Source organism: Volvox carteri (genome assembly GCF_000143455.1).
Source record: "Volvox carteri f. nagariensis unplaced genomic scaffold VOLCAscaffold_91, whole genome shotgun sequence".
NCBI lineage: Eukaryota > Viridiplantae > Chlorophyta > Chlorophyceae > Chlamydomonadales > Volvocaceae > Volvox > Volvox carteri.
Window position 1 is genome coordinate 68,210 of NW_003307634.1, and position 12,529 is coordinate 80,738.

General features: G+C 55.1%; 2 protein-coding genes across 2 annotated transcripts; one reads left to right on the forward strand and one right to left on the reverse strand.

Annotated features, from left to right (window-relative positions):
- Positions 1-1,835: 1,835 nt before the first annotated feature.
- Positions 1,836-4,924, forward strand: VOLCADRAFT_108094 (uncharacterized protein; the record flags this gene model as incomplete). The annotated part of the gene is made up of 4 exons (XM_002958297.1): positions 1,836-1,896; positions 3,801-4,274; positions 4,393-4,521; positions 4,866-4,924. Exons 1-4 carry the CDS (start codon positions 1,857-1,859, stop codon positions 4,922-4,924), a joined length of 702 nt encoding a protein of 233 aa, XP_002958343.1. The 5' UTR covers positions 1,836-1,856.
- A 1,561-nt stretch (positions 4,925-6,485) lies between these two features.
- Positions 6,486-9,180, reverse strand: VOLCADRAFT_108095 (uncharacterized protein; the record flags this gene model as incomplete). The annotated part of the gene is made up of 4 exons (XM_002958311.1): positions 6,486-6,519; positions 7,775-8,054; positions 8,116-8,162; positions 8,357-9,180. The coding sequence occupies 4 exons, from the start codon at positions 9,178-9,180 to the stop codon at positions 6,486-6,488; spliced, it is 1,185 nt and encodes a 394-aa protein (XP_002958357.1).
- Between the last annotated feature and the right edge of the window lie 3,349 nt (positions 9,181-12,529).

The window sequence follows — 12,529 nt, forward strand, 5'->3', positions numbered from 1 at the left end:
GCCGTATCGTGAGATGTATTGGTGCCGTGCTTCTCGCAGTAAAAAGGTGCGTTTTTCCTTGATGAGCGGTTCTGCTGCACTCTTCTGCTGCGGCGGCTTTTTGTGTACCTGCACTGCTCTGTCCTCCAACGGAAGGTTGTTCCACACAACCTCAGCCTCTTGTGCCGTCTTCTCCAAACGATCGTACCACTTGGTACGCTCCTCAGTAATTAGGTGCCTCTCCAAGTGCTTCCGGACCACGGGGTTTAAGCCCTCAAGGAAGCGTTCGGCGACTTGGTGTTTACTGACTCTGCCGTCTAGCTTCTTCTCAAGCGCTATCAGCATATCCTTAAGGACTATCGGAGAAAGAGCTCCCTGCTGGATGCTTTTGAAGCGCGCTAGATCACTTTCCGCGCGCGCGGAGGCAAAGTTTTCCTCTAAAATGTGGGCGTAGTAGTCGTATAGTTGGCGAGGAGAGATGGCGTTGGCCGCCGCACCTGGTTCAGCTACTCTGAAGTGTGCTGCAGCTCTGGCTATGAGGTCAGGTCTGTGGGAGTTGTACCACGCCTCGAATGGCGTGTTACGACCAGGCAGTGCGTCAAGGTACGATTTGAGGCTCTCAACAGACAAGTTGTTCCTAGTGAGAGGGTAGGCAACCCCTTGCTGGAAAACCTTAGTGAGGAAGTCATCCAACCCGTTGTGCTGGAACGGGTCGAGGGTAGGGTAAAGGTTCTGCATGATTTCGTCGTCAGAATCGCTGTCCCTAGAAAAGATAGGGTTAATGTAGGTGCGGGGCCTACCTAGCGCTTCAAAGAGACGCGACCACTTCTCCCTATCGGAATCTGTTCCGGTAGTTTCTAGTGGAGCAGTAACCTCACCCTGAGTTGGAGCTAACTTAGTCAGGGGAAGTTCCACCTGTACTGCTAGGCCACTATCGGAACGCGAGCGCGGAATACGGGCGGCTTCGCTAGTACTAGACCCTGAGGTGGACACCCTACGCGTATCCTTACGCGAAACCTTGCTTACCTCCTGCTGATCTCGCTGACTCGTCGAGCGAAGATGTTGCGCAGTGGCGGCCCGCGGGATGTTGCGACGTAGCGGCTCCGTGGGACTTATGCTACCCTGTGTAATAATTAGCTTACGAAAAACAAGAAGATGAGAAAAAGGAAAAGAGAAAGATGCAGCAACAAACGCGAAGCGAACAGGCAAGGACTAAGCAATAAAAAGCCTAGCTAGGCTATAGCGACTACTAAAGAGTACTAAACCCGCCCCACCTAAGCTGGTGTCGCTGTAAAGTTGCGTTGTATTGAGCTGCAAAACAAAGAGTAGCTGCGTAAAAACAGCTGGAATAATTGGTAACGCTGGGTCGGGAAAGTGTAGAGTACCGACTCGATAAGCTTGCAGCGTTTACTCCATCATATCATTGCGCTTAGGCGCACAAAAGTCTCCGTATTCAAATAGGGGAAATTGCCCCACCTGTTGTGCTGATAACAATAGTTTGCCTCGGCCTGGGAAGCTGGTCCAGGTCCGGATATAGCTGCACAGCTAACAGGTAGCGGATATTGCAAATGACCGGTCGCGGCTCGATGTCGACCCTAACGCCGCGAGCCAAAAGACCTATATAAATGAGTTCAGGGAATTTGCCAAGAGGCTCGAAGATATGTGGAATCAGCCGATGGTGCCGGTGTCTGACTGGAGTGGCCCGAACACCACGGCGAAGAAAAGTGTTGGTGTGAAAACCAAAAGGGACTGCGCCCCGGGCGTCCTCTGAGTGGCCTGGGGTTAACTGCCTCGATGTAAACTGCAGTAGCGAATTGAGGCTAGTAAAAGCAAAAGAATTGATGTGACCCCGTATAATTCGGCCAGAGGTACGCGAAATGCTCGTTAAGCACAGAAGAGCTCGAACCTGCTGTTCAGGTGAGCTGAATATAAAGTATGAGAATAATGTTAGGCTGGGCTGGCCAAGCCTAGATGGTAAAACGAGTAGATCGTATCAAGTATTCGGGATCGAATGTTCAACAGACGGCTGTGCGTAACACAGTATCGATTGTGAAAGTGACCGAATACGCAAGCAAATCGAACCAGTAAAGAAATGGTCCAAAATTGCTGATTGGCAAGGCAGCTGTGCGTAACACTGCTGACAGGTACGGCTGGCGTGACCTAGCCTACCTAACCTACCAAAAAGGGTGCTGGGAAAAGCAACCCGAATATCCCCTAGGCGACAGAACACCTAAGGTAAACCCAAAACCAAACTTACTTGGTCTTCTAGCCTGATTTAGGCTTTACGGCTATTGACGCAGGGTGGTCTAGGCGAAGTCCTGCAGGTAGCTTGAATGCTGACTAGACGGCACACGAACGGGCAAGTAGTAATACGCAGCAAATAGCAACCCGCGAAAGGGGCCAAGATTCCCTCCAGACAATCAATCAACAGCGATAAGGACTTACCTTACCGACTGAGTTTGCCCGGCGTGAAGGTTATGGGCGTTGAGCGGCCCACAAAGGAGTTCGGCTGTTTTGGGTAAGTTACTTATGCGGCTTATGAGAAGGGAGGTCCGCACAGGGCTTGTTGTCTAGCTCAGAGAACTTTACAATGTTCCAATCATGAGCCGTAAAGCGACTTTTCCAAGCTCGCTGCCGGCTATAAATACCGAAGTCACACTGTCGATCACAGGAGGCCCTCAAAAGATAAGCCTCGAGTCCACAAATGACACAAGTGAAACACCTTATAACCGTGTGATAGAACATTCACACAAGAGATGAACAATTCACAGGTAAAATACATAAACATACGCAAACGAGCGTACATTCTCATCTCGTCCATAAGTCGATCAGCGAGTGTAAGATAAGAACCAAACACCTTACGCGATTATACACGATATTCGCGTATTCATACCGATAACAACCTAAGACGATTATAATAGACGGTAAAATGAACGTGACGCTAAAATGTCGTGACACCAGCCGTGAAGGAGGAGCTGGAATTCTGGCAGAATTCCTTTGACAAATTTAACGGCCGCCGCCATTTATGGGTTCCCACCCAGGTGCATTCTCTGTTTTTTTGCGACGCAGCTGGCAAGTCGGCAGCTTCCCTAGGCGGCTGGGGCACCTGGACAGTTCTGGATAGCAAACCAATTGTGGCCCGAGGCAGCTGGCAGCCCAACGTTAGCGAGATGGGGTCCACACCGGAGGAGCTCCACGCCATCCTTCTAGCAAGCCAGTCCTTCAACCGACCCACTGGCCTATCCGGCAGGGCAGTGAAGGTGCTGACGGACAACCTCAACACCGCTAACATCGTCAAAAATGCCGATAACTCCTATGTGGCCGCCTGCGAGCTGCATGAATTCTGCTTCGAGCAGGGCACCCGTCTGCAGGCTGAGTGGCGACCCCGAGAAGAAAACCGGCTTGCTGATTTCCTGTCGAAGCTGAAGGAGACCGACGACTTGATGCTCCAACCTACTGTGTTTCGAACGCTGAGCTCCAAGTGGGGGCCTTCCTACATAGACTTGTTCGCATCGCATACCAATCGACAGCTCCCAGTGTACTATTCCAGGTTCTTCACGCTGGACACTGCCGGGGTCGACGCCTTCCGTTTCCATTGGGGGTGCAGCTGCTGGGCCAATCCGCCTTTCAGCCTGATCCTTAAGGTGCTGCTGCACAGCGAGGCTTGCATGGCCTGCATGTGCCTGATCGCACCACACTGGCCGACCATGGATTGGTGGGCCAGGATCACCACTGATGGTGCATGGTTTGAACCCTTTGTTCACGGAGTCATGATGTTGGGCCGAGCTGATCGCCCTCTACCTACTGGCCTTACTCCACAGAACAGACAGCCTGCACCATAATCTGCACCTTCGCAGAAAAGTGGCTCCATGGTCGACCGCTGCAGTGTGACGCCTTGGAGCCAGATGACATTGTGGCACTTGCCAGTCTAGTGGAGGGCCCAGAGGCGCGTCTAGACTACCTGATGATGGTGGCAGCAGTGGCTATCATGTTTGCTGGCTTCTTCCAGTTCGATGACGCTGTTGAAACTTGCATGCATGAGGACTTGCTGTTGATTTCCACATCCCACATGGAAATCTTCATTCCCCGCTCGAAGACAGACCAGCTCATGTGTGGCCACCGGGTCGTCATTGCACGCTCCGGGGGCCCATGCTGCCCAGTCGGTCTTACGCAGCACTTGCCGGAGTTAGGTGGCTACCGCAGACGGCCAGTATCAGCAGACGAAGACATGGGACCACTCCTCCGACCAGTCCAATGGACCCAGCGTGGCGAGTACCTCTCGGGTCCCCTGACCGGTATTCACCACTGCATTCTCCATCTTACATGGCTTTCCGCACACGACTGCTAAAAATGGTATCCCTGGCAGGCATCACGCGGCACATCAAGGCGCACTCCATGTGCATACGGGAACAGCACGGCAGCGGACCATGGAGTCCCGGCAGAGTTGTGCAAGGCACATGGCCGCTGGCGCCATGGTACAGCACTACACGCAGCGCGACACTGCGGCCAAGCTTGAAGTCTCCCGCCGCCTAGGCCTCGCTGGTGAGGGGGTATCTCTTCGGTCTGCAGTGTAAGAGCCCTTGGCAGCTGGTCTCCCGTCTCTACCATTCCTTGCACGGTCAGCCAGCACGTTCGAGTTGACATAGCCACGAGAATACGGTTAAGGGAGACAGGAGCACAGAATTGTTGACTTAGATACGACGGAGTGAAGCGACCGGAGTCTCTAAGTCTGGTTCTGTGTGACTGTCGTACAACTGTATTGAAATGGCGAGTAATAATCGCTTCAGCTTCTAGCTGACAGTTTCCCGCCCACCTTCCCCCTTGGTCTCACGGTAACTATCTCTTCTTTCACCCCCCCCCTGTCTTTTCCCTTCTCCACCGGTCAGTCCCAGACACCTCCACACCGGGCTCGGCTGGCGGCAGACCGGTGGAAAACGCTCGCTAAGGAGTGGCTAGACAGCAGGCGGGTCGGGAGTTGAGGGTTGAGGATGAATTGGTTGCGGCCGGGTCTTTTAGCCTAGTAGCGTGGCCTTGAGAGCTTTGGTAGGGGGCACTTCTCACCGTAGGACCGAGCCGGTGTCTTCACTCGGGCTTCAGGACGTTAGGGTCGCCGTCGTGAGTTTGTTGTGGTGGTCGTTGGGCGTCTTCTGGTTTCGCGTTCTGTGTTGTCTGTCGCGCGCGTGTTGCCTCGGGGGAGGGGGAGGAGTGTTTTTTGGCTGTGCGGTGGTGGTGTGGCGGCCGAAGGGGCCATAGTCGCGCGGCTGTGGTTGGCTGGGGTTGTGTTCTACTGCAGTGTAAGGGCCCTTGGCAGCTGGTCTCCCCGCTTCCCGTCTCTACCATTCCTTGCACGGTCAGCCAGCACGTTCAAGTTGACATAGCCATGAGAATACGGTTAAGGGAGACAGGAGCACAGAACAGTGCTTTGCGAGGCTCTTTTCATGTTGCTGCCGATTGACGGAAGCACACACACATACATACATACATACATACATACACACGCATACACACAGTGGCGCCGATGCGATACGTTACCCCACCGTTATACCTGCGCACCACCCTGCTAGATAGAATACCACTGCTCACTCGTGCCTCACTGCTCGGAAGCCGGACACTCCGACCACCCCACAGACGCACATTTACACAATATATATACACATACACAAACAGGTATATGCATGCTCACACACTTACAGAGACACATACACACGCGTCTATACACGGACACACACACACTGTAAACACGACAGCAATTTGCGGCTTGATGACCTAGGTTCGATCCTGTAGCAGCCGGTACACAATACGATCAAGAGATCTCGAAATCGTGAAATGTCTAATTGCTTAGATGTCGACACAATCGGTAATCCTCATGTTCGATTGGTGGCGGCTGAAGGCAGAATCAACCGTCTTGGACTTGCAGTCCGGGTATGGCTTAGTAACCCCGTGTGGTGTAGTGCTGTGGTGGATGGTGCTGTAAGGTGTTCAATCCTAGATGTGACCATCCACACGTGTGTGCAAATGGCCCAGAAGCCTCCCAATCCGCATCAACAACAACAACATGCAACATTCACACACATACACACACATGAGTATGTAGTATCCTGGGTATCACGGGATCTAGCATCCGCCGATCGGTTTTTTTCCTGCGATAAGACGTGGTACAACAAAGTACACGTGCCATTGCGACACACATGAACACCACGGGTATGCATACGCGTGCACATATGCGCAAATTTGCAATCTGTTGCTGTGGACCACCCCATCATCAAATTACGATAATTGCGATAATTCAAGGCTGTTGACCATTCCAGCCAGCTAAGCAATAGGCTCGAAGCAATACAACGATGCCAATCATCATCCACACCCTCCGGAGGGTTGCAAGTCGTCATGGCAGCTGCCATATGTAGCTCTCCTCATTGCTGCCATCCCCTATCCTGCCGCCGCCGTTAATAAGACACAGATAGAAGCGCAATATATTAATATTGATCCCGTTTTCATGAGTAGTTGCCTTACCGCTTATAGACGTGAGTCAAGCTTGGGTACCTGTGAGCAGAAGAGTGTGCTTGCTTCCGTGGGAGGAGGCGAGCCTGGTTACCGAAATTGGTGGGATCCAGGACACACTCAACTGCACCTGGTGCTCCTTGCACCACCAGAAAATCTTCAAGGCCCACTCCTGCAAGTGTGCCTTCCAACTGCCGTGATCAACGATACGCTCTGCATTCTGGCTGTCCGTCAGCAAGTGCACTCGCCACCCTCACAGCTCTTCCTTCAGGGACTCGAGAGAAAAGAAGATAGCCGCCAGCTCGCGGTTCCCCGACGAAGTACGACGCAAGTCCCATGACAAATACCCCCGCGCGACCGGTTGCACTGAGTGTAGCCCTGGGCCTGACACAACACCCGCCCAGCCTGTAGCACTAGCGTCGGTGTTTACCTCCAGCATGTTGACCTCCGGGGGTCGCCGGATAGGGCTAGTCAGCCGCTCCCGGTCTAGCGACTGCCAAAAGCGTAATTCCTCCTGTACCTCCGGGGTAACCGTGACCTCACTCGACCACCCCCAACAGTCGGGCAGCAGGGCTGTCGACGCCCGCGTGAAGAGACGCCCCAAGCGCCCGACTACAACGTACATGCTCACCGTGTGTCCCACGACACGTGCCAGGGTCCTGGCTGGAATGCTAAGCCATGCTAAGGCCTCCGTGACCGCTCCCTGGAACGATTCCCAACGGTCTGGTGGGACTACGAACACCCCTTTTGTGCTGTCAACCAAATAACCCAGACAGCGCACCTCCGTAGTGGGAGTCAGCACACTCTTCTCTTTATTCATGGTGATGCCTGCCCGCTCAAACTCACACACGATCTCATCCCGCCGGCTTGCAGCTGTGGTGCAATCCGACCCCAACAAGAACAGGAAGTCGTCCAGATAGTTAATGAGCCGATAGCCTTTGCCCCTCAGGTAGGCTGAAAAGTCGCGCATAAGTTTAGAGAATGCCCACGGGGCAGACACGAGCCCGAAGGGCAACACTGTAAACACGTAAAAGCGACCCTCCCATTCAAAGCCTAGGTAATCGCAGGCATCCTTGCACATCCGGAGCTGCCAATAAGAGTTTGTGAGGTCTGCGCTAATAAGCAAGTCGTTCGGCTGGATAATTTGCTCCAAGTCGGTCAGCTTCTCGAATTTGAACTTTGGGCAGTACATGTACTGGTTGACATACTGCAGGTCAAGGAGTAAGCGGGATTTGCCGGGCTGACGAGGCTTCGGTATCGCATTTAAGGGGTTAATGACCCGCAGGTGCACACTAACCTGCCGCACAGCTCCTGCTGCCAGAAGTGCTGCGACGGATTCGGTAACAAAGGCCTGCTGCTCCAGCACCCCTTGGTGATTTGACCCTCGGTGACCCTCGGTGGCGGTGTGACGCCTGCCTGTTTCCACCACAACAGAAAACCCTGCTGCACCCACTGCTTGGTCCACGAGCTGGAGCAGACCGACAGCCACCAGTTGGCGTTCACATTGATGTTGCCAGACGCGGCAGGCGGCCCGGCACCTTGAATGATGTCACCACCCTCGTGGGACTCGGCCCAATCTGAACGCATGTTACACATGGGCAACCGGCCGTGAGCCGGGCAAAGTCACGTAAGGCTCACCGGGCCTTCGACAGTCCGACACTCCCCCCTCGAGGGGGTCTACGTCTCTCCGGGACGTCATAGCACATAGCAGCAGTGCACGGGCCTGCAACCAGCCCACCGATGGGCTACACCACTCTGGGCGTTCACACTCAAGTTGTGGCTACATGCCAGTCAGGTCCTGCCCCCCGATAGGGCCATTATCACTCTCACTCACGCGCCCTGACGCGCACAAACCGCACTGCCGGCCCACCGCCCTCACCGTGGCGCAGGTGGGTTCGAGCACATGTTCACAAAGTGCCCAAACTGCTTGCACCTATGGCACTGATCCGTCGGCTTCAGGGCCTGTGGCGGCTTGCCGCCGCCCTGACCCATCGGGGCCATGCCCCCAAACTGCAGCCCCGGTGTGAAAGGCAGCGCCTGGTGCGGTAGCATTGCGCCCTGCATGGACCCGAACCCGACCTGCACCTGGCCGAAGCCGGGCGAGGGCGCCACGAACTGGCGCTGACGGAAACCCGCACTGAACTGCTTCTGTGCCGAGGGCTTGTTACCCCTGCACTCACACTCCTTCTCAGCAGCAACACACTTGTCCACGGACAACAGCTTGCTACGCTCCTCCTCGGACTTGCAGCAGTCAGGGAGGTCCAACAACTCAACGGTTTCCCAACCCACCAACATAGCCTTACACAGCCGCGTGTTCAGGTCCGTGAGCAAGCTCTCACCCTCGGTGATGGTGTCGTTAGTTGCCTTCTCCAACTCCTCAATCTGCTCCGGTGGGGCCTCGTCGCGGCGCGCCTCGCGTTCGTCCTCCAGGTTGCGGTTGACCTTCTGAAAGGCATGGTAAATTTGGTTCAGCTCCCGGTTCTCACACTTGAGCGCCTTGTGCTCCTTGTCCGACTTGTTGACCCAGCTGTCGTTGACGTAGTCCAGGTCCTTAAATGGGCGCTCCATGACGCGACCAGACTTGTCGGAAACGAGAACTTTCATAGCTGGCTGCTCCATGGTCATCTCCAGTTGAGCGATGTTCACGCTGACGCTCGCCATTTGATTCTTCAAGGAGACGTAGGTATCCCAGGCGTGGCCCATAGCGGTAGAAAACTTCTTCTTGTTTAAGCGAGCCAGAGGGTCAGAGGCCAGCAGGGAGGCGGCCTTCTGGTAGTCGTCGGATTGCTCAATGGCAGTCAACTGGGTTGCAGGTCTGCGTGCACCTTCTGGAGCTCGACCAATTGGTCACCTACTCTACGCTTAGCTGGCATCATAACTATGCCCGCAAACATTGCCACTAGGGCGACCTCTAAGCCGAGAAGAGGGAACATGGTTACCGAATGCGCTATCTGCCGCGGGGCGGTGTAATGGGCAGATGACGCAGTGGAAACCTGTCAGTACTGACTATATAAACTCGCGAAATTACTCTTTCCGTCGCGCTCTCCGCGACTTGCCCTTCGTTCTCACCAGTACGGCCCCGCCGTACCACCAACGAACAGCCGACTACGCTCTCGGCAAATACACAGAAAACCTTGGTTTTCTTTCGTTACTCTCAGGAAACCTTCAGTTTTATAATACCACATATATGCAACAAACGAGCAAATCAACATAACCCCCCCCCATAATAGGATCGGCAGCTCTTACATAAAAACATCCTATAAAAACAAGACAGACCAGACCGGGAGCCCCAAAATCACAATCACAGGACGGCTGTCCGGGTCCAGGGTCCGGGTCCAGGGCATTTGTGTGAAGTGTGCATATAAAGAAATATATTCGTTCACTTCATAAGTGTTAATCCTCAGGAGGATGCGTACATAGGTGCAACCTCCTCGCAATCCTTAGCAATTATATGCATATAGCACTTGAACCACGCAGAGAACAAAAGTGAGGCACCCTGCAGATGCCCGGTCCATACCAGACAGGACATACAGAGTACCACACACACTCCGTATGCTTCCCTTCTCCCTGGCCCCCAACACACACACCTCAGACGCAATCACCCTCCTCTCCCGACTTGTTTGTCCTTTCCTCTTCAACCCTCCTCCTCCTCCTCCGCCCCCTCCTCCCGAGACATGGTACAGACACGGACACGAGCAGCTGCAGGTGCAGTGCCATAATACGCTGCCTGCCGCCCAGCCCAGGGAGGAGGGTGATGGATGAACCGGCACATGCGTAGCTCCCCACTCTCCAAACCCCCCACTTGCGCACCACCAGCACCCTCCGGGGTATGCAGAAGGGGGGGAGAGAGAGAAGAGAGAGAGAGAGAAGAGAACAGGCAGCCCCTCCTTGTCCCGAGTCCCTCGCTTTCCCCGCCCCTAAACACTCTCCACCTCCTCCTCCTCCTCCTCCTCGTCCGTGCCTCTTCGTCTCTGCCAGCGCAGACCCCACCGTCTGCAGTCGCGTTGGTTGCGGACGTAAGGCCGCGGACAGGCCTCGGCCTATGTTGCACTGTAGTCGTCGTCTCCATCATCATCATCATTGCCATCCCCCTTGTCTAATGCTGCTGCTACTGCTACTACTGCTAGTACTGCTACTGCTGCAATGCCTCCTCAGGACTAGTCTCGCAAGCCGCCAGCTCCTTCCTAAGGCTGTGTCGTACCAGGAAGCCCCGTACGGCAGCCGCCACCGAGTTGGCCGCATGGTACTGCCATGGCACACCACCGGAGTCAGTGAGGTTCAGTGAGGCGGGCGGGCGGGATAAAGTAGAGTGGAGTGGAGCGGAGTGGAGTGGAGTGGAGGGAAGAGAAGAGGACTATAGCAGGCAGGGTAGGGTTGGAGTGTGAGGTAAGTCTGTTGCTTAGGATGGAAAGCAACAGACTTGGAACAGAGAAAGGAAGGAGTGCGGTGGAGTGAGAGTATGTGGCGTGAGCGAGCTGAGCGTGAGAGCGCTGTGTCGTCCTCAAGGGGGCCCTCCTTACAGGAGTAACAACACACTCGGCTGCGCTACACTACACTGTTCACATGAAACCCTCTCTGCGCCACGCCCCCACCCCCCACCAAACCAACCAAGGGTAACACACAGAGTTTACGGGACCGCTGCGGCCTCCGGCACATGTTCAGTATTGTAACCCCCCATCCATCCATCCATACATACGGCAGGCGGCTGGCAGAGGTTAAGGCCTGACTTCTGCTCCCGGCCGACCCGGGTTCAAATGGGAGGTGGCCCCCCAACATATAGACTATTTAGGACGTGATAAAATCAACTTGCAAGCTGACCAGGAACGAAGTTGATGCGCAGTTGATCCGCTAGATTTGGTTGGATGCTGGTGGTGAGTTGCCGAACCCAACGAATACACTCTGAAGTCGGATGGGGTGAATGGATTAGGGTGCCCCTCTAGCAGGGGAGAGCAGGGACTGCCCCGGGAAAGGGGGCCGCTGGCGAAGTTAACCACCCTGTAACAACATACATACATACATACATGCATACAAAAACACAGGCACACACAAACACACACCCCATCATCACGGTGCCTCTTCTCACATGCGCTGAGGTGTACTTTGCGTGCGGCTGGGCTTTCGGCAGCCGCTTGCTGAGCTTCCTGTGCAGCTTGTCCTCCTCGGGCGGTGGCAGCGGTGTGGCGCACACACTGCCCGCCAGCGCGTGCAGCGTCTCCATAAACGACACCTGCAGGCGGTGTGTGAAGGGTGAGGTGGGTGCAGAGGTGTAGGCGCGTATGTGGGCAGGGGAGAGATAAGAGGCAGAGGCAGCGAGATTAGGAGCAACAGCTAAGCCTAAGCCTCCGACGCTCTTAATGCCCTTTCAAGACCTCAACACACGAGGACGCCTATACACGAAGAGATATACACGTACAGGAGCCTGAGCAGGTCCGAGAGAGAAAGAGAAAGAGGTGAGAGGCCAGCATGCCAGTCGGTTTTCCATTCAGGCGGCTTCATGGTTGCCCTCACACACCTTGTTGCCCTCGTATAGAGGGACCCGAAGCCTCAGCAGCACGCGCTGCACCTCCTGCCGCGGGTGGTCGCTCCCGAGGGCCCCCAGCGGCGGGTGGCTGACCGGCAAGACACCTGACAACAGAGAGGCGTGAAGCAAGCCGCCGACACCACCACTGCCGCTGCCGCCGACACCGCCGCCGCCACCGCCAGGGCCAGCAGCCTCCGCCACGGAGGCGCACCAGGCCTTAGTAAAGCTCTCTATGGCAGTCCTAGGCACCGGGCGAGCTGCTTCTGCTTCGTCACCGCCGTCATCCGATTCCAGAAGGTTCTCCCTAAGAACCGCAATCACCAGCTGCAACAGAATGAAGGTACACAGCACCACGAAGACGGGGAAGTAGACGGCATCTTGCGCCAGGGCGTGCAGGATTGCAACAACACTGGATATAAGTGCCTGGTCAGTTGTGTTGGCCAGCACAGAGAGACGAGCAGGCCAGGAGCGGCTGATGCCCCCGCCTCATAACCCAACACGAGGTCACACTCCCCGGGATACAGGGAATCA